Here is a 24,317-nt window from a genome sequence, read left to right on the forward strand (position 1 = left end):
TTAAAGAAATAGAAAAATATATTTTTTTCCCTTGGGATGAGAACTCTTAGGATTTACTTTCATGTATAACATAAAGCAGTGTTAATTATATTTATCGTGCTGTATATTAGATCCCTAGTACTTATTTCTCTTATAATTGGCAGTTCAATACCTTTTCACTGCCTTCATTCAATTCCCCCTCCCTCCACACCCCAACCTCTGGTAACCACAAATCTGATGTTTTTCTATGAGTATGTTTGTTTGTTTGTTTTTGAAGTATAATTGACCTACAACACTAAGTTAGGTCCTATCACACAACATAGTGATTCGATATTTCTATACATTGCAAGATGATCACCATGATATCTAGTTAACAAATATATCACCATACAAAGATATTACATAGTTATTGACTATATTCCCCACACTGTACATTTCATACCTGTGACTCATTTAATTCTGTGCAACTGGAAGATTGTACCTCTTAATCTCCCTCACCTATTTCTCTCCTCTCTCCAGTTCCCTCCCCTTTGGCAACCACCGGTTTGTTCTCTGTATCTCTGACTCTATTTCTGCTTTGTTATATTTGTTCATTTGTTTTGATTTTTTTGATTCTACATATAAGTGAGATCATACAGTACCTGTCTTTCTCTGTCTGACTTATTTTACTAAGCATAATGCCCTTTAGGTCCATCCATGTTTTCAGAAATGGTACGATTTCATTCTTTTTTATGGCTGAGCAATATGCTATTGCAACCACATCTTCTTTATCCATTCATCTGTGGATGGGTGCTTAGGTTCCTTCTATATCTTGCCTACTGTAAATAGTGCTATGATGAAAACAGGGGTGCATGTCTTTTCAAATTAGTGTTTTTCATTTTCTTTGGATAAATACCCAAGAGTAGAACTGCTGGATTGTATGGTTGTTCTGGTTTTAATTTTTGAGGAATCTCCATACTCTTTTCCACAGTAGCTGTAGCAATTTACATTCCCACCAACAGTACATGAAGGTTCCCTTTTCTCCACACCCTCGCCAATACTTGTTATTTGTTAATAGTCATTCTGAAAGTTGTGAGGTGATATCTCTTTGTGGGTTTGATTTGCATTTTCCTGATGACTAGTGATATTGAGCATCTTTTCATATACCTCTTGGCCATCTGTATATCTTCTGTGGAAAAATGTCTATTCAGATTCTCTGTCATTTCTTTAATCAGGTTGCTTGGGGGCTTTTTGATGTTGAGCTGTATGAGTTCTTTGTATATTTTGGATATTAACCCCTTCTCAGATATATCATTTGTAAATATATTCTCCCATTCAGTACGTGGCCTTTCTGTTTTGTTGATAGTTTCCTTTGTTGTGCAAAAGTTTTTTAGCTTGATGTAATCCCATTTGTTTATTTTTCCTTTTGTTTTCCTTGCCTGGGGAGAAATATCCAAAAATATATTATCCAGACCAATGTCAAAGAGCACACTGCCTATGCTTTCTTCTAGAAGTTTCATGGTTACAGGTCTTACATTGAAGTCTTTTGGTGCATGGTGTGAGAAGGTAGTCCAGTTTGACCCTTTTGCATACAGCTATGCAGTTTTCCCAACAGCATTTATTAAAGAGGTTGTCTTTTTCCCCTTGTATATTCTTGTCTGCTTTGTCAAAGATTAATTTCCCATTAAAGTGTGGGTTCATTTCTGGGCTCTCTATTCTGTTCCATTGATCTATGTGTCTGTTTTTGTGCCAGTACCATGTTTTTTTGATTACCATAGCTTTGTATTATAGTTTGAAATCCAGCTTTGTTTCTTTATCAAGATTGTTTTGGATATTTGAAGGCTTCTGTGTTTCCATACAAATCTTAGAATTTGTTCTAGTTCTATGAAAAAATCCCATTGGTATTTTTATAGGGATTGCATTGAATCTGTAGGTTGCCTTGGGTAGTATGGTCATTTTAACAATATTAATTCCTCCAATCCATAAGTACTGTGTATCTTTCCATCTGTTTGTGTCACCTTCACTTTTCTTCATCGGTGTCTTAAGTTTTTCCAAGTACAGGTCTTCTACCTCCTTAGATTTATTCCTAACTATTTTATTCTTTTTGATGCAATTGCAAACAGGATTGTTTTCTTAGTTTCCCTTTCTGATAGTTCACTGTTAGCATATAGAAAAGCAACAGGTTTCTGTATATTAATTTTGTATACTGCAACTTTACCAAATCCCTTGATGAGTCCTAGTAGTTTTTTGATGACATCTTTAGAATTTATTATGTATAGTATCATGTCATCTGCAAACAGGGACACTTTTACTTTTTCCTTTCCAGTTTGGATTCCTTTTATTTCTTCTTCTTCTCTGACTGCTGTGGTTAGGATTTACAATACTACGTTGAACAAAAGTGCCATGTGTGGGCATCCTTGTCTTACTCCTGATCTTAGAGGAAACACTTTCAGCCTTCCACTGTTGAGTATGATGTTAGCTGTGGGCTTGTCATATATGGTCTTTATTATATTGAGGTATGTTTCCTTTATACCCACTTTGTTGAGAGTTTTTATCATAAATGGATATTGAATTTTGTCGAAAGCTTTTACTGCATCTATCGAAATGATCATATGATTTTCCTTCATCAGTTTGTTAGTATGGTGTATCACTTTGATTGATTTGTGGATATTGAGCCATCCTTGCATCTCTGGGATAAATCTCACTTGCTCATGCTGTATGATCCTTTCCATATAGTGTTGAATTCAGTTTGCTAGTATTTTGTTGAGAATTTTTGAGGCTATTGGGCTGTAATTTTCTTTTTTGGTCTGATTTTGTCTGGTTTTGGTATCTGGGTAATGCTGGCTTTGTAGAATGGGTTTGGAAGCATTACTTCTGCCTTAATTTTTTGAAGTGTTTGAAAGGTATAGGTGCTAACTCTTCTCTAAGTATTTAGTAGAATTCACCTGAGAAGCCATCTGGTCCTGGGCTTTTGTTTGTTGGGAGTTTGTTTATTACTGATTCAATTTCATTACTGGTAATTGGTCTGTTCATATTTTCTATTTCTTCCTGGTTCAGTTTTAGGACATTGTACATTTCTAGGAATTTGTCCACTTCTTCTAGGTTGTCCATTTTATTGGCATATAGGTGTTCATAGTAGTCTCTTATGATCCTTTGTATTTTTGTGGTGTCCGTTGTAACTTCTCCTTTTTCATTTCTGATTTTATTTGTTTGGGCCCTCTCTTTTTTCTTTGATGAGGCTGGCTAAAGGTTTATCAACTATGTTTATCTTTTCAAAGAAACAGCTCCTAGCTTCAATGATCTTTTCTATTGTTTTTCTAGTCTCTACATCATTTATTTCTGCTCTGATCTTTATGATTTCTTTCTGTTTACTCACTTTGGGTTATGTTTGTTCTTCTTTTTCTAGTTCCTTTAGGTGTAAGGTTAGGTTGTTTATTTGAGATTTTTCTTGTCTCTTGAAAACCTTCTTTCATTATACACTTCCCTCTTAGACCTGACTTTGCTTCATCCCCTAGATTTTGGATTGTTGGGTTTTCTTTTTCATTTTCCTCCAGGAATTTTTTTAAATTTTCTCTTTGATTTCTTCAGTGATTTCACCTTAATTTTTGAAAGATATTTTTGCTGGATTAGTGTTCCAGGCTGACTTTTTACCTTTCAGCACTTTAGAGATGTCATCCCATTGTCCCATGACTTGTATTATTTCGGAGGAGAAGTTCAATCTTTCCTGTCTGAACTCATCGTTGCATTCCTATGATAAATCACACTACTTAGGAGTAGTATTTAGTAGTCTCTGATCTATTATTTCTTAATATAGTCCTAGATTCATTTTTCACTTTTTTCCTCCAGTTCATAAGTAAAATTAGTCTTTAGCTTTCCATTTTGTGCTATTCTTCTCTAGATTGATGTCAGGGTTACACAAGTCCTATAAAATGATTTAAGAAAATTACATGCTTTTCTTTTCATTAATTTTTAATTATATATGTCAGACATAAATACATTCTCCTTGTGAAAAAATTAACATGTGGCAGATGTAGTGAATTTGTATTCTGTCAACTTAGCTAAGCTGGAGCTTTGTTTCCATAATTTTTCTTCCTTAGATAGTTACAGGTTAGATTGGGCCACAAGAGACATTTGCAATAGATTTGGAAGACAGAAAAGGAGAAGCCATATTGTTCTAGCTCTTATAGAAGCTTCTCCTGTACCTCCTCCAACTCCTGGGCCAAGTGCATGAGTATGTTAAGCTCTGTGACTAAAGGTGCCAGTTTCTTCTGCAGATCTCTTCTACCATCAAAGTTGGAGGTGTGAAAGAGGTGAGGGCCTGATCCAAGTTCCAGTTTGTCCTTATGAATTCTAGCTCATCCTTGCAAGTCTGTTTGCCCTTGTTTCCCATAATTCTCATGTACGTTTCCTTCTTGGCTGTCTGTCCTAATGACTTCAGGTTCCAGCACCAGACACCAAAGAAACAGCCTTTCATTGACCATTTAAACAGTTCTCATAATTGTGTAGGGGCAAATCTCTATAAAAAAGTAAATACATGTGACACACATATATCTACATCTACATATATATGTATGTGTGTGTGTTCTGCTTCTCTGACTGAACCCTGAATGAGTCACAATTAGCTATTGGCAATGGTTCCAGAGGAATAGAAATTTAAGGGTGGGTTCTCTGAGTTGGTTCTGGGTTACCTAGAATTGGTTCTCTGATCTTATTAAAAGTATTACAAGCCCTGTTTACACTAGAAAAGATTATACTGTAGTCAGTGAAATGCAGAGGCCAAGTTATTTATCACCTTTAAAGACATGCAAGGAAAACAGAGCTTTAGGTAACCAAGTGTTTGCTGCCAGAGGACAATTTAGTGGCAATAAGAAACATAATGGTATTGGTTGCTTCCAAGTAAGTGTGTTGAAGGCCTTGGGAAAAGAAAATGAGAAGCTCACGGTTTGGGGATTAGCCAGCCATTTGGTGGCAGGTTAGTTACACAGGACTACCCACATTATGAAAGGGGAAAATATTTGACATAGTTTCATGATTTTTAAAAGCTTTTTTCCATAAAGATATTATGCCATATATACACAACTTTTCAAATAATTATTATTTTTTAGTATCCATATAAGAATTACCTGTTTGTTAAATTTGCTCATTTTTCTATTGGATTTTATTTACTATTGATTTATAAAGCTATATTCTATACAGCAAGTCCTTGTTGAGTATACATTTTACAAATATTTATTCTCAGCTAGTTGCTTATCTTTTGATTTATATTTTGTCATACAGAGTTTAAAAATTTTGGCAAGGAAATTGTATATGAAACCTTAATAAAATACACAGAAAAACTGCATCAGTGCATTTAATAGAGAAAAGAAAGCTTGAAAATAAACAGCTAACCATTTAACTAGAGAAAGAATAACAAAATACACCAAAATGATATAGAAGGAAAGAATAAAAACAACTGAATGAACTGTTCATTTCATTATGAAACTGAATAAAATAGAAATTAAAATATACAAATCCAGTCAGCTTTAATTGTCTAATGAAAGCCAAGAGCTTATTCTGTTTTTTTTAATTGAAGTATAGTTGATTTCACGAGCTTCCTCTTTGTTTTTTTTTAAAATATTTACTTATTTATTTATTTGGCTGCACTGGGCCTTAGTTGCGGCACACAGGATCTTCAGTGCAGTACATGGGATCTTTAGTTGCGGCATGCGGGATCTTTAGGTGTGGCATGCGGGATCTTTAGTTGTGGCATGTCGATCTAGTTCCTTGACCAGTGATCAAACCCGGGCCCCCTGCACTGAGAGCGCAAAGTCTTAGCCACTGGACCACCAGGGAAGTCCCTCAAGAGCTTATTCTTTTAAAAGACCAATAAAATAGATAACATTTGGCAAGATTTATGGTGGAAAAGAAGGAATACACAAACAATTTTAGAAATCAGAAAAGAGCCATAACAACAGATAAAAGAAAACTACATACAAGTTTATAGTAATAATTTGAAAATCTGTGTAAAAATATATGAAGCATTTGCTCAAGTTATGAATTCAGAAGAGATCTGTAGGTGGTTTTATGAGTCCGTGATTTTTCCCAAAAAATGTCTTCATTTTGCATTCCCATTTGAATATTAGTTTATTTAGTCAGAGTCCAGGCAGGAAATAGATGATGTATTTAAATGGAGTAACTGAAGGAAACTGAATGGCTGAGTTAATTTACAAAGGTATTCACCAGGTTAAGAGAAATCCAAGTGGGACAATGAAATACCCTGCAGCTAGCAACAGCAGTAAGCTACTGTATTAGTAGCCATTAACCTATGCAAATGAGGTAAGGGGAGGGAGCAACTAATAGGACACAGGGAGATGGCTGTAGGACAGTGTTATCAGACCCTGAGTTTTGGCTTGGTGGAAGAAAATATCGACTGCTAACTTGCAGCATAGTATGGAAGGAGTCTGAAAAACAATGCCCAGCCTCCTGGCTTCTAATTTCTTACTGGTGCCTCTTATTGGCTGAACCCAACTGGCCAAATGTAAAGGGAGTCCAGTTGAAGTAGTCAACAGAAATCAACCTCTTGGGGCACAGAGCACGTTGGGGTAGGATAGAACTCAAGGTAAGACAGAATCTCAGGGGCCAAACAGGGACAGAATATAGCCAGGGACAGAATTCTAGGCTCAAAGTAAAGTTTCCTAAGAAGTTTAAAGATATTACTCCATTTTCTTCTAGGAATCACTATTAGGAATGCAAAGTCTAGGATCAAGCTGATTCTCATTTACAGGTTATTTGTTGACACTCTGAATTATTTTTAAAATTGTGGTAAAATATACATTACATAAAACTAACCATTTTAAGTGTACGGTACAGTGGTATTAAATACATTAATGTTATTGTGACATTATCATCACTACCAACTGTCACCACAACTCTTTTTATCTTACAAAACTGAAACTATGTGCCAGTTAAACAATAGCTCCCCATCTTCCCTTCCCCCAAGACCCTGGCAATGACCATTCTACTTTCTGTCTCCGTGAATTTGACTACCCTAGGCACCTCATATAAGTGGAATTACACAGTGTTTGTCTTTTTGTGGCTACTTATTTTGCTTAGAATAATGTCCTCAAGACTTCCATGTTGTAGCATGTTTCAGAATTTCCTTCATTTTAAAGGCTTAATAATATTCCATTGTAGATATATACCACATTCTGTTTATGCATTCATCCATCAGTAGACACTTGAGTTGCTTCTACCTTTGGCAATTGTGAATAATGCTACTATCAACATGAGTATACAAATATCTGTTCAAGTTCCTGCTTTCATTTCTTTTGGCTACATAGTATCCAGAAATGGAATCTCTAGATCATATGGTAATTTTCTTTCTAATTTTTTGAGGAGCTGCCATACTATTTCCGCAATGGCTGCACCTTTTCACATCCCCACCAGCAGTGTACAGTGTTCCAGTCTCTCCACATCCTCACCAACACTTGTCATTTTCTACTTTTTTTTGATAATAGCTATCCTAATGGGCGTGAAGTGATATGCCATTGTGGTTTTGACTTGCATTTCCCTAATGATTAATGATGTTGACACCTTTTTATGTGCTTATTGGTCATTTGTATACATTCTTTGGAGAAACATCTTTTCAAGTTCTTTGCCCAATTTTTAATTGGATTATTTGCTTTTGTGTTGTTCAACTGTAGTTTTTTCCATATTCCGGATATTAACCCCTATCAGATATATAATTTGCAAATATTTCCTCCCATTCTATGGGTTGCCTTTTGACTCTATTGATGGTGTCTTTCAATACACGTAAGTTTTTAATTTTGATGTCATGTAATTTGAATTATTTTTGAACTATCATTTTATTCTCAGAGTTCTGTAATTCTACCACTATCTGCCAAGGTGTGGATCTTTTTCATTCATCCTACTAAGCAAGTGATTGTAAGATGGGCACTTACAATCTTGCACTTATCTCCAACACAGAGAATTTTTGTTGTTGTTGTCATTTCATTGATTATTTTATCCCCCTCATTTTCTGTATAATTTCTTTCTGGAATATCTATTAGATAAATATTGAGCCTCCTGGAATTATTTGTTCATACTTTCCTTCATATAATTCTTATTTTCCTCATTTTTTTCTTACTGCATTCTGGGTAATTACATCAACTTTAACTTCCAGATCATTAAATTGTCCTTTAAAAGTGACATTCTCCTTCCATTAATTACCTCTTTTAAAAATGTCATCAAGTTTTTAATCTCTAAGAATTCTTTCTTGCTCTCTGATTGCTCCCTTTTCATACCAGTCTATTATTTTGCTTACAGACTTCATATTATACATATTAAAATGCCTGTAAGGTAGAAAATTGGAATTTATTTAAAGTTGCCTCAGGGTTTTGAGTGTTTTGTTTTGTCTGACATTACTTGTTCTCCTCTATTCATCTTAGGCCCTCTCTTTCATGCTCCTGTGTTCCCTCAAACATCTCGGAATACATAGTTATGAATAGAGAACTGGGTAATTAGCAAAGTCATTAGCATGGATTCCCTCTATAGTCGTATAGATCTGATTCCCTAACTGGTTTCTCCTCTGAATAGATGAACTGAGGAAGTTATGTGTAAAAGAGCAGAGTATAGCAATGTACAGACTCCACTTGAGGATGCGGACATGAAGAAGGAAGGCGGTCTGGGGTAAATCCCACCCTCTCCAGCCTAATTACCAAAATAAGAAGGACTTGGTAATAAGTGTAACTCTCTCCAGATTATCTTCTCCTCTCCAACATCTATTCTGGACTTCTAGCACTATCTAGCTACTTCACACTTAGTTTTGATTATCTCTCAAGCCCCTTTACCTGCTCCAGGACTCCTTGCTAGGCACTTTTTTTAGAGAGCAGTTCTCTCATTTACCCTTGGGTTAAACATTGTAGGTATATGCTGGGGATAGGATACACCTCTGGCTTAGCTAATGCAGAATTAACTTCTTTAATCAATTATAGGTTCTCTCTTGCTCTTTGTATTATTGTTACCTCTGACTTTTCTCTAAATCTGCTTTACCTTCCCAACACTGTTCTTATTTATTAATTTTGGGCTATGGTTTTCTCTATCTTGTCAATCTCTAACTTATCAGAAATAAGCACAATTTCTGATCCTGTAGAGTAGCATGTCTTTTCTTTCATGTCTCCTAGTGCTATTATAGATTTATTCTATTTCATATTTACAAGGAAAATGGATAGAGAGATGACGGGTAGGAAGAAAAGGAAGGAGGGAGGAAGGGGGGAGGGTGAGAGGGAGGGAAGGAAGGAAGCAAGCAAGGAAGGAAGGAAGCAAGCTTGATTATATCCAGGGCTCTACAATCCACAGTGTCTACTTCAGCCACAACTTCTTCTTTTTTTAATATACCTAAAAAGCTTCAGAAAAACTCTCTTGCCTCTAGTTGTAAAACAATCCAATCCATCCTTCCAATGGAAGGCTGAATGATTAAACCAGAAAGTGTCCATTGGATTTAGTGACACATCCCTCAGTTGTCACCATGGCAAGAACAATTTCTATTGAATGTGAAGATGGGAGCCAGCTAGCGGTGGGTTGAAAAATGGAAGATGGAGGAAATGAAGATTAAGGATTTTACAATTCATTCAAAAAGGATAACTGTAAAAAAGGAAGAAAAGACAGATATGGAGGGGAGAATGGGAGATACCTCATTGAGCACAGAAGGGACTGTTGGAATTAAAGGTGAGAGAAGCTAATCAATAGAGGTAGTTACCTAAATATATGAAAAGAAAGGGTAGAGAATGCAAGTGACCATCATCAATCGAGCCTGTAACCAGCTTGTATCTAAAAATCTAAAAATCAAGTACTGTATCCAGCATAAATCAAGTACTGTAACCAGCATAAAATCCAGCATAAATCAAGTACTGTAACCAGCATAAAAAGGAATTATTAAAATACAATAGCTCAAAAGATCCCTGGGAAAGTGAAATTTGAAGCCTACACAGCCAGAAACAATACTCTAAGCCATACAAACTATTTCAGCAAATATCCCTCACTGCCACCACTGAAAACATATACTGCAACTCATCATGTTGACCTAGGACATTACACGCCTGAATTTCTGCCACTGCATCGACTGAAAGTCAAGAGCCTCAACCACCTCATTCAATACAAAATGGATTCTACATGGTGCTTTCTTCCTCATGTCACTCTTTACCTATACAGCAGTCTCATGTAGGTGTATATGATTAGCAGTGCCTAAGTCACACAAGGATACACTAGAAGCAAGGAAAACTGAGAAGATGAATTTCTGCCTCTACCTTAGGGAGGTGGGACTCAGAGTTGGGAAAATTCCCAAAACATTATAATGATAATGGGTGTTCAAATGCCAGATTCAGTATGTTCAGATAGGCACCATGCATGGTAGACACCATTAACACAGGTGGGAAGGAAGAGAGGATGGGCAGAAATTAAGGTGGTTTTATAAGTTTCATAGTAGAAAACTGAAGAGGGTTCCAGCCTGATTGACTCTTTTTGTTGATTTGGAAGATGAAGTCATCCACTAAGAGCCTGAAGAGAGGAAAGAAAGTTTGAAAAACAAGCTGGGGGTGGGGGGCGGTGGAATCAAGGAAAAGCAATAGGCAATTCGCAAAAGAAATGCAAATGGCCAGGAAAAATTTAAAAGATGGTCAACCTCACTAATAATCAGAGAAATTAAAATTAAAACAACGAGTTTTTTTTCACATATGATTTGACAAAAAATAAAAAGATCGACAATATCAAGTGCTGGTGACTCTGAGAGAAAAGGTGTCTCATACATGCTGGTGGGAGAGTAAATGACTACTCTGGAGGGCACTTTGACCATGTTTATTATGACCCATCAATTCTACTTTTTGATTCATTTACAACTGCACACAAAGAGGATGTACAAAAGACGCTCATTTCACTGTTGTTTGAGATATTGCAATAAGGAAAATGAACTTCCAAAGGACCAACCTAAGTAAACAGTGGATTCAATGTAGCAACTTATAAAGAATAGGAAGACCTATATAGAGTGACATTAAATGACCTCCAAGATTTAATGTCGATTTTTTTTGTTACAGAAAGAATAAATATTACCTTTTGTGTGGAAAATATAAATGAAGAATAATATATATATTTACATATAATGAAAATATTTATGTAGTATAATACTGAAGCCCATGTGCCCTGGAGCCCGTGCTCTGCAACAGGAGAAGCCATGGCAATGAGAAGCCCCCGCCCTCCGCAACTAGAGGAAGCCCGTGTGCAGCAACGAAGACCCAACGCAGCCATAAATAAATAAAATTTATTACAAATATATATATTTTTGAAGACTACTCAGATGTATGCAAGAAGAAGAAAGATACTGGGGTAAACTTCAGCCCTTGTTGCTGCAGCTTGACTCAGAACCACACAAATACCATCTCCTACCTCTGCCACCTAGTCTAGATTCTCCTCACCCTCAACTAACACCTCTACTGGTCTTGGTAGCATATCAAGTGGTGTGAGCCAGACCCTCATTCCTGAGGGCTCTGAAGCCCTTTTCAAGTCTGGATTGCTGCCCTTGTACATTTACCACCACAACTGAGAGAGAGATTACCAAGAGGCATCCAAGTGAGTCACCAGAATTCCAAACACATTCCTTCATGACTGATTTTATAAGTCCTAACTTTTCCTGACAGTAAAGCTCAATTATGCTTGCCGAGATGGTGACTGTCTTCTTGCCTCCTGATTCCTAGACAAGGAGCCTGAAGATTCCAGGCAAGAGTTATAACTTCTAATTCAACTGACTCTCACCAAGTCACCTGATGGCATGTTCCCCCATTTAGTACCAGGACAATTAACCCGCAGAGCCCCCAGTGAGGAAAGAAAGTCCAGATTCTTTAGGTTAGGTGCTTTAACCTCTTAGTTCCCAGAAAAAGGGAACAAAGCTCAGTGCAAAGATCTTGAATGCTAAGTATATGCTGTATCATGGTGGACGGCACCCATTCTCTGAAACTATCATCTCCAAATTGGCACTTATTTATGCTTTTAGCAACCCATTCCAATGATCTATCTGCTGGCAGCTCTGAATGTTTCTGAATATATCAGGTCCTTATTCCCACATGCTCAGGTCCTTATTCCCACAGCTCCTCCGTTGTAGCCTAGGTCCCTAGTCTGACACAGTGGTAAATGGGACCCTGTGCCTGGGGATGAAATAGTCATTCCATAAGACCCCATTTATAGATGCTATGCAATTCCCATCAAGATTTTAATGACAATTTTTTACAGAAGTAGAAAAAAATCCTAAAATTTATATGGAACTACAAAAGACCCCAAACAGTCAAAGTAATCTTGGAAAAGAACAACAAACTGGGAGGCATCACAATTCCTGATTTCAAGCTATATTAGGAAATTATAGTAATCAAAATAGTATGGTAATGGCATAAAACAGACACATAGACCAATGGAACATAATTGAGAGCCCAGAAATAAATCCATGCATATGGTCAACTAACATTTGACAAGTGAACCAAGAATATTCAATAGAGAAAAGACAGTCTTTTCCATAAGTGGTGCCAGGAAAATTTGATAGTCACATGTAAAATAACGAAACTAGACCCAAATCTTACATGACTCACAAAAATTAACTTGAAATGGATTAAAGACTTAAATGTAAAACCTGAAACCGTAAAACTCATAGAAGAAAACAGGAAAAAAGCTCATTGAAGGGTCTAGGCAATGATTTTTTGGATTTGACGCCAAAAGCATAAGCAACAAAATCAAAAGTAAATAAGTGGGACTACATCAAACTAAAAAGTTTCTGCACAGCAAAATGATCAACAAAATGAAAAGGCCACATATGGAATGGAAATCATATATCTGATAAGGAGTTAAAATCCAAAATATAGAAAAAAGAAAAACTCATATAACTCAATAGCAGAAAAATAAACAATCTAATTTAAAAATGGACAAAGAACCTGAATAGACATATTGTCCCAAGAAGATATTCAAATGGCCAACAGGTACATGACAAGGTGCTCAACATCACTAATCAGTAGGGTGAAAATCAAAATCACAATGAGATACTACCACAGCCTGTTAGAATGGCTATCGTCAAAAAGACAAGCGATAACAAATGCTAGTGAGGATATGGAGAAAAGGAAATGCTTGCAGCCACTATGGAAAACAATATGAAGTTCCTCAAAAAATTACAAATAGAACTACCACACAAGCCAGCAATTCCACTTCTGGGAATACATCCATAGGAAACAGAAACACTATGTTGAAGAGATATCTGCACCCGCATGTTCATTATAGCATTATTTACAACTGCCAAGACATGGAAACAACAACATAAGAGTCCATCAACAGATCAATGGATAAAGAAAAGTGGTGTACCATTCAGCCATACTGAATACTATTCAGCCATGAAAAAGAAGGAAATTCTGCCATCATCAACGACATGGATGGACCTTGAGGACATTATGCTAAGTGAAATAAGTCAGACTAAGAAAGACAAATACTGTATCTCACTTATATGTGGAATCTAAAAACAAACAAACAAACACACAAAAAAACAAACTCAAAGAGATCAGATATGTGGTTACCAGATGAAGGGATTGGATGCCCGTGGTCAAAAGGTACAAACTTCCAGGTATAAATTAGGCCTGGAGATGTAATGCACAACCTGATGACTATGGCTACCATTGCTGGGTGGTAGAGCTGAACGTTGCCAAGACAGTAAATCCTAAAAGTTCTCATCACAAGGAAAACACCATTTTTTCTTTTTTTCTCTTTCATCTACATGAGATGACAGATGTTAACTAAACTTATTGTGGTAATCATTTTGCAAAATATGTAAGTTAAGTCATTATGCTCTATACCTTAAACTTAGGCAGTGCTATATGTCAATGAGATCTCAATAAAGCCAAGAGAAAAAAATATTCCGTTAGGTAGCAGAGCAGTGTTATGACTACAGCCAGAAGAGCAAACCCATTACTACCAAATGTGGCTGTTCCTATCACACTGAATTGCTGACCCTTCCAAAGTTGAAGGGGCCCAATGCTTTTAGTTGCCACCAAGTGGCTAGTTGATTCCCTTGAAAAATGGTGCTGTATCGGAGGCATTCGACTTGCTTGCTGACAGTCGAATGCCTGTTATCCAAGTTGGACATTCTGAGGTAGCCAGTAGCTACATCAGTCTTGACAAGTGGAAGCCCACCCTACTGGGCCCATGTGTAGCCTCCATCTTCCTCCCTGTGCCCATCATACCAGCACTAAGGTGGCCAATGAAAGAGGCTGGTTGACAGCAACTGTCTTAACCAATGCCAAATTTAAAAGTAAATTTCTTTACCTTTCGCCTAAACATGGTCACCATTTCCCATTTTGCAGAACTTTAAAATTCTGATTGATGAAACAAAGTATTAATTTCTCACTCCTAATCAACGTTAATGCTCTTAGTTTCTAATTCACGTGAAAAAAAAAAAAAACTTCTGCCTTTAAAAAAGTTGAAACCCTTCTTAAGGATATCAAGCTTAAGCTTGGCAATTTTCCACAAGTGCTACAAAGATGATTATAGCCTATTGGGATATTTATTGTCTATATTTCATTCTTGTTTATTTAGATATTCAAAACCTTAGATGCAAACATTGTTTGGCACCACTACTATTTCCCCTTCATTGCAGTGACTTCCATGCAAGGCATAAAACGGAACCTTCATGATTTTAAACATGTTATCTGTATAAAATATTCAAAAGCTTGTTTTTGAAATCAGAAGATATGTTGGAAATACCACCTGGCTTTTTTTAACAGTTAATTCCAGAAAGATCAAATTATCCGTCCAAGGTCACACAACTTGTTCTTAGCAGAGATAGGACTAAAATTAGATGATTCTAGCTCCTTAAAATTATGTTCCTATCTAGAACATGAATGTGTTTTGGAGGATAAGCACTTTTCAGACCTTGGAACCTACACTGAAGTAAAATCTCACTTTGAACATGATCACTGAAGTCCAAAAATTTCAGTCCCCTAAACGGCTGAATCACGTTGTTGCGCATAAGGAGTTTGGGGATTGGCTGCAGGATACAAATCCTTCTCAGACTCAGGTATGGTGTGACCCCAAACAGAGGCCCTTGTTCTTTCTGGCCTAAATAGAGAGGGGCAATTGGCGGCTCTGTGGCATGGGTCCAGGGCAGGAGAATCCAAGTCAGTGCCCATTTAGTCGGCCTAGTCTGGGAATACGCCACGGCTCTAGGGACCACTGTCCACCTCCTGCTTCCCAGGACCCGTAGTCTATTATTTTCCCCGCTCAACTTGGTTCTCCCCAAAGAGCACAAGAACTCCATCCCTCCGCGCCGCCCCCCCGCCCGCCCCCTATCAGCTTCCTGCCCATCCCCACACCTTTAAGAGGCAGGTCGGAGGATGGCTGCTGAGAGGAAGACAGTAGCCAATCCCAATTACGTCCGATTTTGCTGTGTTGCAGGATTTTTTTTTTTTTTTTTTAACTATCAACTATAGTTGTGAACAATCAACTCGATAAAAATGAATCAGCTTATGCCTGCAATGCCAGGGAGCTGTAACGTGTATCCGTAATTAAAGGGCTTTCTGAGTCAACTAGCTTGGCGTGGAAGTTCATGGAACCAAATGCCTAGTATATACTAGATACACCTGGGAGGATACTGTCTTCTGTTCTTTAGTACAAACTGGCAAAGGAGAGAGAAACAGTGTCAGACCTGAATTGCAGACCCCGGAAGGGTCTCAGTGGGCCTTGGAATCCAGCCCCGTTCCTCAAAGGAGCAGGACTTTGGAAAGGGTACGGACCAGGAGCGGGGCGACGGAGGCCGCCGTACAGACATTCCAGGCCCCGCAGCGAGTGTACGTGCGCGCGGTTCTGTGCCGGTCACGGACGCCAGGGCCCCGAATTCTGTACGGACCCAGGCCCCGCCGTACAGCAGTCGGGAAACTGCGGAGTCGGCCGTTCCCGCGGTCCACCGCCAGGCGGCGAACACCCCACGACGCGGGGGCTCGGGAGGCACCGAGGAACGCGAAGCTGTGGCCACCCTGCGGGGCTGCCGCCCTTACCTCCAGGTAGTACAAGTCCAGTGTAGTAATCTGCGAATCCAGGAAATCTTCATAGGTGTTGAACTGAGTGACTATATTGTCCACGGTGGTCCACCCCTCTTCCTGATCCATTGTGGTTGCCTTGATCGGAGCGTCCCCAGCAACGGAGGCGGGGGGGGGCGGGGGCAGGGTCAGAAGGTTCCACCCACTTCGTCCCTTCCAATCAGTTGGGAACCGGTGCGGAGCTGTGGACGTTAATCCCACCCCCGTGTCTTGCTAGCGTTTCAGGCTTCCTTCTAACTCCTAGGAACGCCGTCTCAAATTACCCAGTCCAAGTTCAGGTCTGACACCATCAACTGACCGGACTTCGGCGAAACATGCAGCCACGGGAGAGATGCAAATTGCAATCCAAAATTTAAAAGAATATGTAGACAAAATACTATAGATCAACGCTCCTAATCTTGTTCTAAAACAGTGCTGTGAAGGACAAAAATTTCATGGTTAGTTCTCAAGTAACTGAAGATCCACTTTTGCAGGGAGAGTATCTCAAAACAAGTTTCTGGAAATGGTCTTGTGAACAAATCCGATAACAAAATACATTAATGATTGTGTTATTTCAAAAATTTTGGTTACAAGGAAGAATTTGTGAATTTCCTAAAGGAAAGAAACTCAACGAAATGTCTTTGAAGACCTTTTTTGGCCCCAAGTGCTTGGGGTTTTTTTTTTGTTTTTTTTTTGTTTGTTTGTTTGTTTGTTTTCCAAGTGCTTGTTTTTAATTTTTTTTTTCTTTTTACTTTTTAAGTTTCAGTAAGCACACAATGAAAGACCTTGGCTTGTTGAAGCTGTCTTTTTCAAAGGGTACAATATCTGTGGAAACTTAGACAGTAAAGGTTTTTACTAAAGACTTTTCCTTTAGAACAGTTTTGCATTTTTAAAACATGGATTTAAAGTAATCCAACCTGGCAGCTGGCAAAACTTTTCAGAATCCATTTTTGGATTTTAACGTTCTACAAATGGTCCTTAGGAATTAACACATAATACAACACTTGAGCCTGAGGTAGTTGCTCTCTAAGTACTTATTGAATTGATTCTGAAGATTTTGACAGAAGTGCAAAAACATTTTTTAATGAAAACATCTGGTAAGATACTTCACCTTGAGTTAGCTTTCTTAGTTTAAAAAGTCATCTCAAAATTAGGATGTCATGAATGTACAAAGTTTAAGTGATGTAAACAATAATCTCTAGGATATTACTGACTTGTCTTTTAAATAATATATTCTGAAATGTTTTAAAAGGCACTTTGGACATTATTTTTAAATGCAATGTAATCATTTAATTTAGGAGAACAGAAAGAAAGGAGAGAGAAACCCTGGACACATAATAACAACAACATTAATAATAATAATACCATTTATTGAGTGCACCCTGCATACCAGGCACTGTCCTAAGTGTCAACAAAGAATTACATCTTTAACTAGTATTTATGCTAAAATTAACAACCACCAACACTTTGATATCATCTAATCTAAAAAGATTTTCATGTCTAAAAAGACTTGAAAATTCAAACAGCCCAAGGATGAGAAGAAATCCATGTGACTTAAGACATTCTAATTGATAAGGGACACAGGTCTCAGTATTCTCAATTATCCAGAGAGTTCTATAAATGCCTCCTGAAAGAGGCATTATTCTGGATGAACTGAGCATAAGGAAAGGCTTAGAAAAGTTCTAGCCACTTACTATGTATGGAAAATATATATTTGTTTCAGTATGATAATATTTATTAAAACTTTACCATGTGCCAGCCCTGTTCTAAATACATACTTTACATTCATTATCTTGTTTAATCATGACCTCAAATCCACCAGGAAAGTAACACTAGCGTTATCCATAATATAGAGACAGAATGAATTTTAGTGGATTGGCCAAAGTCCTAAAGATAAAAATAGCCACACAACAAATTACTCCTGATTTCCCAGAAAGAGAAAGCAGAGGTGAATAGAGGTTTGAAGGGCCACATGGAATTAACTATGAAAGTTGGTTTTGTTGTGTTTATTAGAAAAATAAGTCCAATTGTGAGAGGGAATACAGGTCAGTGCAAATAAAGGAGCAAAAGGTGATGGCATATTCCGAGACATGGAGGCAAGGAAGATTGTGTAGGGAAGAGCTGCACATCGATCCGGCAGCTGTGAGGGATCCAGTAAGGAGAGCAGAGGAAAGGAAGCTGACTAAGGAGGAAAACTGGTAGGAAGGTTTTGAGTGCTTGGATGAATCGCTTGCAGAGATAGTAATTGTGGAAGAAGAGAGGGTAAAATGAAAATGACTGTGAGTGATGATCACGTACTACTGAACAAAACGTGTCTTACTCTTAAAGCCTCCAGAGTGCTTATATTTATTATATTAGCTTTGAAGTCCTCCTCCATCACAATCTCATCGCTTTCAAGAAACTGTAAAGCATCTAGGGAATCTTTGGGTTCATTAAACTATGGCAGTTTGATTACAAGGACCTATATGTTAGTAAAATGTGAGGTTATTGTTTGCCTGTATATCATTCTATTATCTATTATCCATTGTGATTATGCATTTTCAATGGAAACCTCATTAAATCAACAGCTCTTTGATGAAGTAATCTCTGAAACATCTAAATTTAAACAATCATGAAAGTATTTTCAGTCAATGAATCTAGTAATGTGTTCCAACTCAAAACACTGAGGATGATTTTCAACAAATTAGTTTTTCTATGAATAGTGAAAGAAAAAATGAAAATGTGTAAACATAGGCTTGGTTCCCACAGAAAGGCTTGCATGATAATAGGCCTAATTCAATTGTATTTTGCTTAACTTTCAATTTAAGTTCAAAAGCAGTTTCAAACCTGTGCCTGAGAAATTGCATGAAAGAAATTGCGTGACATAGCACAGAGAGATCAGCTCGGTGCTTTGTGACCACCTAGAGGGGTGGGATAGGGAGGGTGAGAGGGAGGGAGATGCAAGAGGGAAGAGATATGGGGACATATGTATATATATAACTGATTCACTTTGTTATAAAGCAGAAACTGACACACCATTGTAAAGCAATTATACTCTAATAAAGATGTTTTTAAAAAAATTGTGTGAAAGAAATTAACAAGCTTCAGCAGGTTTCTATTTCCTATTACAAAGTCTTTGTTATGATCGGGAAATACTTTATTTTGGATAACATGAATTCTTACATAAAGTTGAGGATTTTTAAAGATTGAAATCTGAATTTAGCACCCAATCCCAGATATTCCATTTTTTTGCAAGAGGACCAGCAAGGATTATATATATTCACAACAAAACTCTAAAAGATAAAAGAAACACGTGCTATGTAAGAGTAACAAAATATATACCATATTTAGCTTAGTTTACTGAGTTTAAAAAACTGACACAATATCAAAATAAAAATCATAGGACTGTAAGCAAAATCTAAGCATCATTATCTCTTTGAAATAAAAAGGCTCTGGTATTATACTTACTTGGTGAAAGTATATGAAAGAATTTCAAATTAAAGTCTATGCTTTTCTATGTCCAAATATCTAGCAATATACCATGAAATCTGGGAAAGTGAATAGAAAACATACTTTTGATATTTTGACGTGCTAAGAAGGGGAATGCCCTGCTTATTATGTTAATAAGATGCTAAACACTCTAAGAACTTGAAGCTCTATTAAAATGGACTTAATACATTACCATATTGTAAGAAAGAAAAACATATGCTCACGCTAAAAAGATAAGAGATTTGTGTCTGATGTTACCCAATTGCTTGTAAAGCTTCTGTGGATTACAGATGAGGACTATTGCTTAATCATCAGCTGAAGAGAGCTCTTTTGTACTTTATAATAATGACGACACTGAATTTAAGATATTTGTTGTGATGAGATCACTGGACTTCCACACCATCTTATTTATCAAAGGTCCTGGAGTTCTGGTTCCACAGCTTCTCGGTCATGGAGACATGATGGGTTCGTGTGTCATAACTCCAGAGTTCTCTCCTTGCCTATATCTGACAGTGTAAAAGGAAGGATCCAGAAGAGAGAAAGACAAGTATAAGAGGGAACTGCTCCCAGGAGTGGAGATGACAGGTGTCAGAAGCTAATAAAAGTTTGAAAGTTACAGTGCTTTCAAGTTACAGTGCTTTCAGTTACAGTGGGATAGATGATGGATATGGTAGCCTCAACCATCTCCTTGGAACAGAAAAAAACTTGGGCTCTCAGTGACTCTATAGGATTTTCCTAACAATTTCACTGAAAATTCCCTCACCCTCCTTGCCTATATGGAAATCAGGCTCTACCCTGAAACACCACTTCCCTTGAGTGACCAAACACTCTCAAAAGACACCACCCGTGAATAGACCGTCACCACAATCAATGCAGAGCTGCCAGTTTCAAATGGCTGCTCAGCACTGCCCCCGATCTTTACTATGTTTTTTCCCTTCAATTCTCTCTTATTTCCTACAATGACTTTTCCTACTCTCTCTTCTCTCTGTACTCCTATATCCTCCGGTCTCAAAGCAGACAATCTTAACTCCTACATCACAAGGGAAGAAAAGGTCTTCGGATTAGATATCCTGTAGTCAAATATACAAGCTAACTCACATATCAATCCTTTATTTCTTCCCTTTTGTTTCAAAGGAAGATATTCATGTTCTCTTAGACCTTCATTCTACATTGGTTCTCTCCTTCTGCCTTCTCGGGATTTCTTACTTTCATTATCCCTTCTCACTACTGTATCACTATCTCTCTTCCTCTCTCTTTCCCTTCCTCTCTCTCTCTCTCTCTCTCTCTCTCTCGTACTTCCTTTCCCATTTTTAAAACAAGAAAATGAACCCCAAAACAACCCCCCATCAACCCCACAGCCTGCTTCAGCTATAGGCTCTCTCATCTTTCACAGCAAGGCTTCTTGAAAGAGTTAGCAACAATCCCTATCCCCATTTTCTTACCTTCCACTTTCGGCCCAGCACATTCCAATCTAGTGTTACACACTGTTCCATGAAACTATCTTCACCAATATGATCTCCTACGCATTTTTTCTGTCCTCATAGTACTTGACTCTCAGGGGCATTTGCGTCTGTGACCACTCCCTTCTCTTCAAAACTCTCCCATAGCTTCCATCACATTACTTTGCCCTAAGCCTAGTTGGTTGGTTGACTGGTTGGTTGGTTTTCCATTAGCTGGGTTTTTCTCTGTCTCCTTTGTTGGCTCCTCTTCCCCTTAACTAGCTTTTAAAAACTGGAGAGTCTCAGGGTTCTCTCATAGGCCTGTTTCTGCTTCTATACTCTCTGACTTTGAGACTAAATCCACATCCATAACTTATAACCTACATGCGTACAGTTCCGAGGTTTATACAACTAGCCCGGTCACTCTCCTGAGCTCCAGCCCAAATAACCAACTGCCTACAATACATCACCAGATGATAACATGTATAAAATTGAATTTTTTTCTCTTCCCATGCTTCCTAAACTTGCTGCTCCCCATGTGTTCCCTCCTTCAGTATACATCTTTCTTTCTCCTCTCTGTGGTTCATGGAAGAAACCTGGAAGACAGCTGTGATCCTTGCCTCTCCTTTACCCTTGAAATATATGACCTGTTATTTCAGTCTCCCAAATACATCACTTGAAGGCTTCAATTTCTGTCCAATCTCATTGCCTTTGCTTTCTTGCCTAAGCCAGAGACTGACATCTAGACTCCAAAGATAGCCCCTTTTCTGGTTTCCTTAGATCCCATAGGCACCCTTTCCATTCCACTCTTCACAACGGAGTCGAAGTGTTTATTTAAAAACACTGATCTGATTTCAGCACACTCCTCTGAAAACCTCCACGGGTTTCCCATTGTCCTCAAGAGTAAATTTTCTTTCCTTTTTTTTTTTTTTAAACATGGCTGACAAGGCCATCCACATTCTTTCATCTGACAATCTCTATCCTCCCTCTCACACATTACACCTAGGAGAGATGGATTCTAGAAACCTTTGGGGAAGAAACTGTATAGAGGAACAACTGATTTCAAGTTCAACACATACTTTTACCCTCAAATAAGATTCAGAAAATTTTCATTTCAGATCAAACTTTTGCCTGCTCAAAATAAGAAATACAGTGATGTGGTTGGTTTTTAATGAAAGCTTGCAACTACTTAATAAACTCAAATAATGAAGCACTGATGTGAATGTAAAAAGAAAATTCAGATGAAATTTCTGGAGGAAAAAGAAAGTGACACTTTTAAAACTCCAGAGACAAGGTGGAAACAAGCTGCTTCCCTGAGGAGTATATTTAGCACTTCTAAAATACGCACTGACCTCTATAGAATTCATCAGAGGAGAAGCTTAATCTATTTTAAACCAACATCTTTCTAGCCTCTGAGTACAGTGTCAGGGCTCATCAGGTACTAAAGTGTTTTTGCAGCCATGGTAATAATACAACTCCAGTCACAACTAAGCCAATACAAAACAGGGAGAAAGATCACTAGACTTCTTTAATCGCTCTAGAAGAAGCATTAAAGGAAGGGACGCCAATTCCATTAAGAGGAAATTCACTCATTGAACTTGGCTCTAATTCTCCAGGATATCAAACATTCTCTGACTACAAAAAAATTAATCACAGTAATTATAATAAAAGATGTTTTGTCCCATCTTTCCCACTGACGCTTACTTATCACAGCAATAAACTTAATCACTCGGCAATAATTTAACATAACCAGATCAGGCACTGTGCTAGGCCCTGAAAGTGCAACAAAAAATAAAACCTGGTCCTTTATAGCTTCAAGGATATTATAATTTAGGCATGAGAGATAGCCTGAACTGGTAGTTGGCTGAGTAAAGGAAAAGAAGAAGATGAACTAAGCAGAATTGGGAAACACATTTTAAATTTATAGGAGTTATGATAAAAATATTTACAATGTACAGAGTGGGATATAGGTGAGAAAAATTGCTTCTATGTGTGAAGGACATACTTAATAGAAAGAATGCAAGAATGTTGTATTTTAAGAAGTCAGAAAATAATTTTGTCTTCTCTAAGAGAACTAGATGATCTGTGAGATCACATCTAGCTTCAAAATTCTGTGATACTCTAACATAACATAATGTTTATTAAGTGTTTGGATTTAACCTAAAGAAAGTCTCTGAAAAGAGGGGGAAATAGTAGAATTGCTCCCCTATAATGGGTTTTGCCTTAAGAAAAACATATATTGTACTAAATTATTTTATGACCAAAAATCCCAGCACGCTTGGCAAGACTATCATATTGTCTTAGTGTGTCCAAAAAATGTGAATTTACAATCTTCTCTCTTATTCAAAATTGTCTCTTTCCTTCTCCCTCCCTCCACCACTACTACCCACCCAATACTGACATCTACACAGCAATTTAATTTTTGAATGTTAAAACAGATCAGATGAATATTATTTTTAGGAAAATTCAGACTGATAAAGCTAACCCTAGCCAAATAATCTGAACACAAAATATATTAATATCTTAGAATGTATTTATGAAAAAAATGAAAAGCTTATATAAATAGATACTGTTACCACTTGCCAAAATGATGTGGTTAACTTTAGCTAAGGCACACAAAAATATTAATTTCAATAACCAAGAGTGAATATTTCTAGCAACTACAGTGTTTCAGCAATACGCACATTAAATGTGAAGTTATTTTAATGAACATAACACGAATGTGTTATTGTGTGACCATGTTAAAAGATCCCCAGCTGCCACCTTTTCTATCTGGACCTCATTAACACTTTTATTTCTCAGTCCTTTTACCTTTCTCCTCAGACTTCTCCTTTTCCATGTCCATTCAGAATATCTACTGTCATATATAATGCCCACATTTTCTTTTTCAAAATTGTTGCTATTCTCAGAATTTCAAATTTCTTTAAAACTTGTTTGCTTCCAGGACACATTAGTGTTAGTATCTCTGATTTGCATTATAGAACATTGAGACAGATGAGGTGATGGCAACAACACAACTGAAATGGCTGTGAGTGAGTCTGTGATAAAGTTTTATCACATAAAGTGTAGCTCTATATGCATACCTATCAATAACCAAATGCATTAATAATGATAACTTAGGCGTCTGTTTACGATACCATGTGTAATGCACTATGCTTCTAATTTTTTCCCTTTCCATTTACTATTTAGTTTATGAGTCAGTTACTGGATTTTGAGGGATTTTGTAAAGGGGCTGATAATAAAAATTGATTGCAAAGTACTCTGAGAGCCTTTCATGGTAACCACTCCAGGGAGCAGAACACTGTTTTTACTTTGTGTTCTTTCATAATGTTTCCCAGTAGATTACGTATTCCAGAAAGAGTGTACATGTAGTATAAATTCCTGA

The 24,317-nt window shown here is 37.4% G+C and overlaps 1 protein-coding gene across 2 annotated transcripts in view; it reads right to left on the reverse strand.

The window, feature by feature from the left end:
* Positions 1–16,115, reverse strand: part of CFAP299 (cilia and flagella associated protein 299) — a gene marked incomplete at both ends in the record, with an annotated part of 629,105 nt that extends 612,990 nt beyond the window's left edge. For both annotated transcript variants that reach the window (XM_082653737.1, XM_082653736.1), the window contains one exon: positions 16,005–16,115. In XM_082653737.1, the coding sequence (XP_082509863.1) occupies positions 16,005–16,115 (111 nt within the window). The remainder of the gene's footprint in view (positions 1–16,004) is intronic.
* Between the last annotated feature and the right edge of the window lie 8,202 nt (positions 16,116–24,317).

The sequence above is a fragment of the Grampus griseus genome (assembly GCF_964374135.1).
Source record: "Grampus griseus genome assembly, chromosome: 4".
NCBI classification, from domain to species: Eukaryota; Metazoa; Chordata; class Mammalia; order Artiodactyla; family Delphinidae; genus Grampus; species Grampus griseus.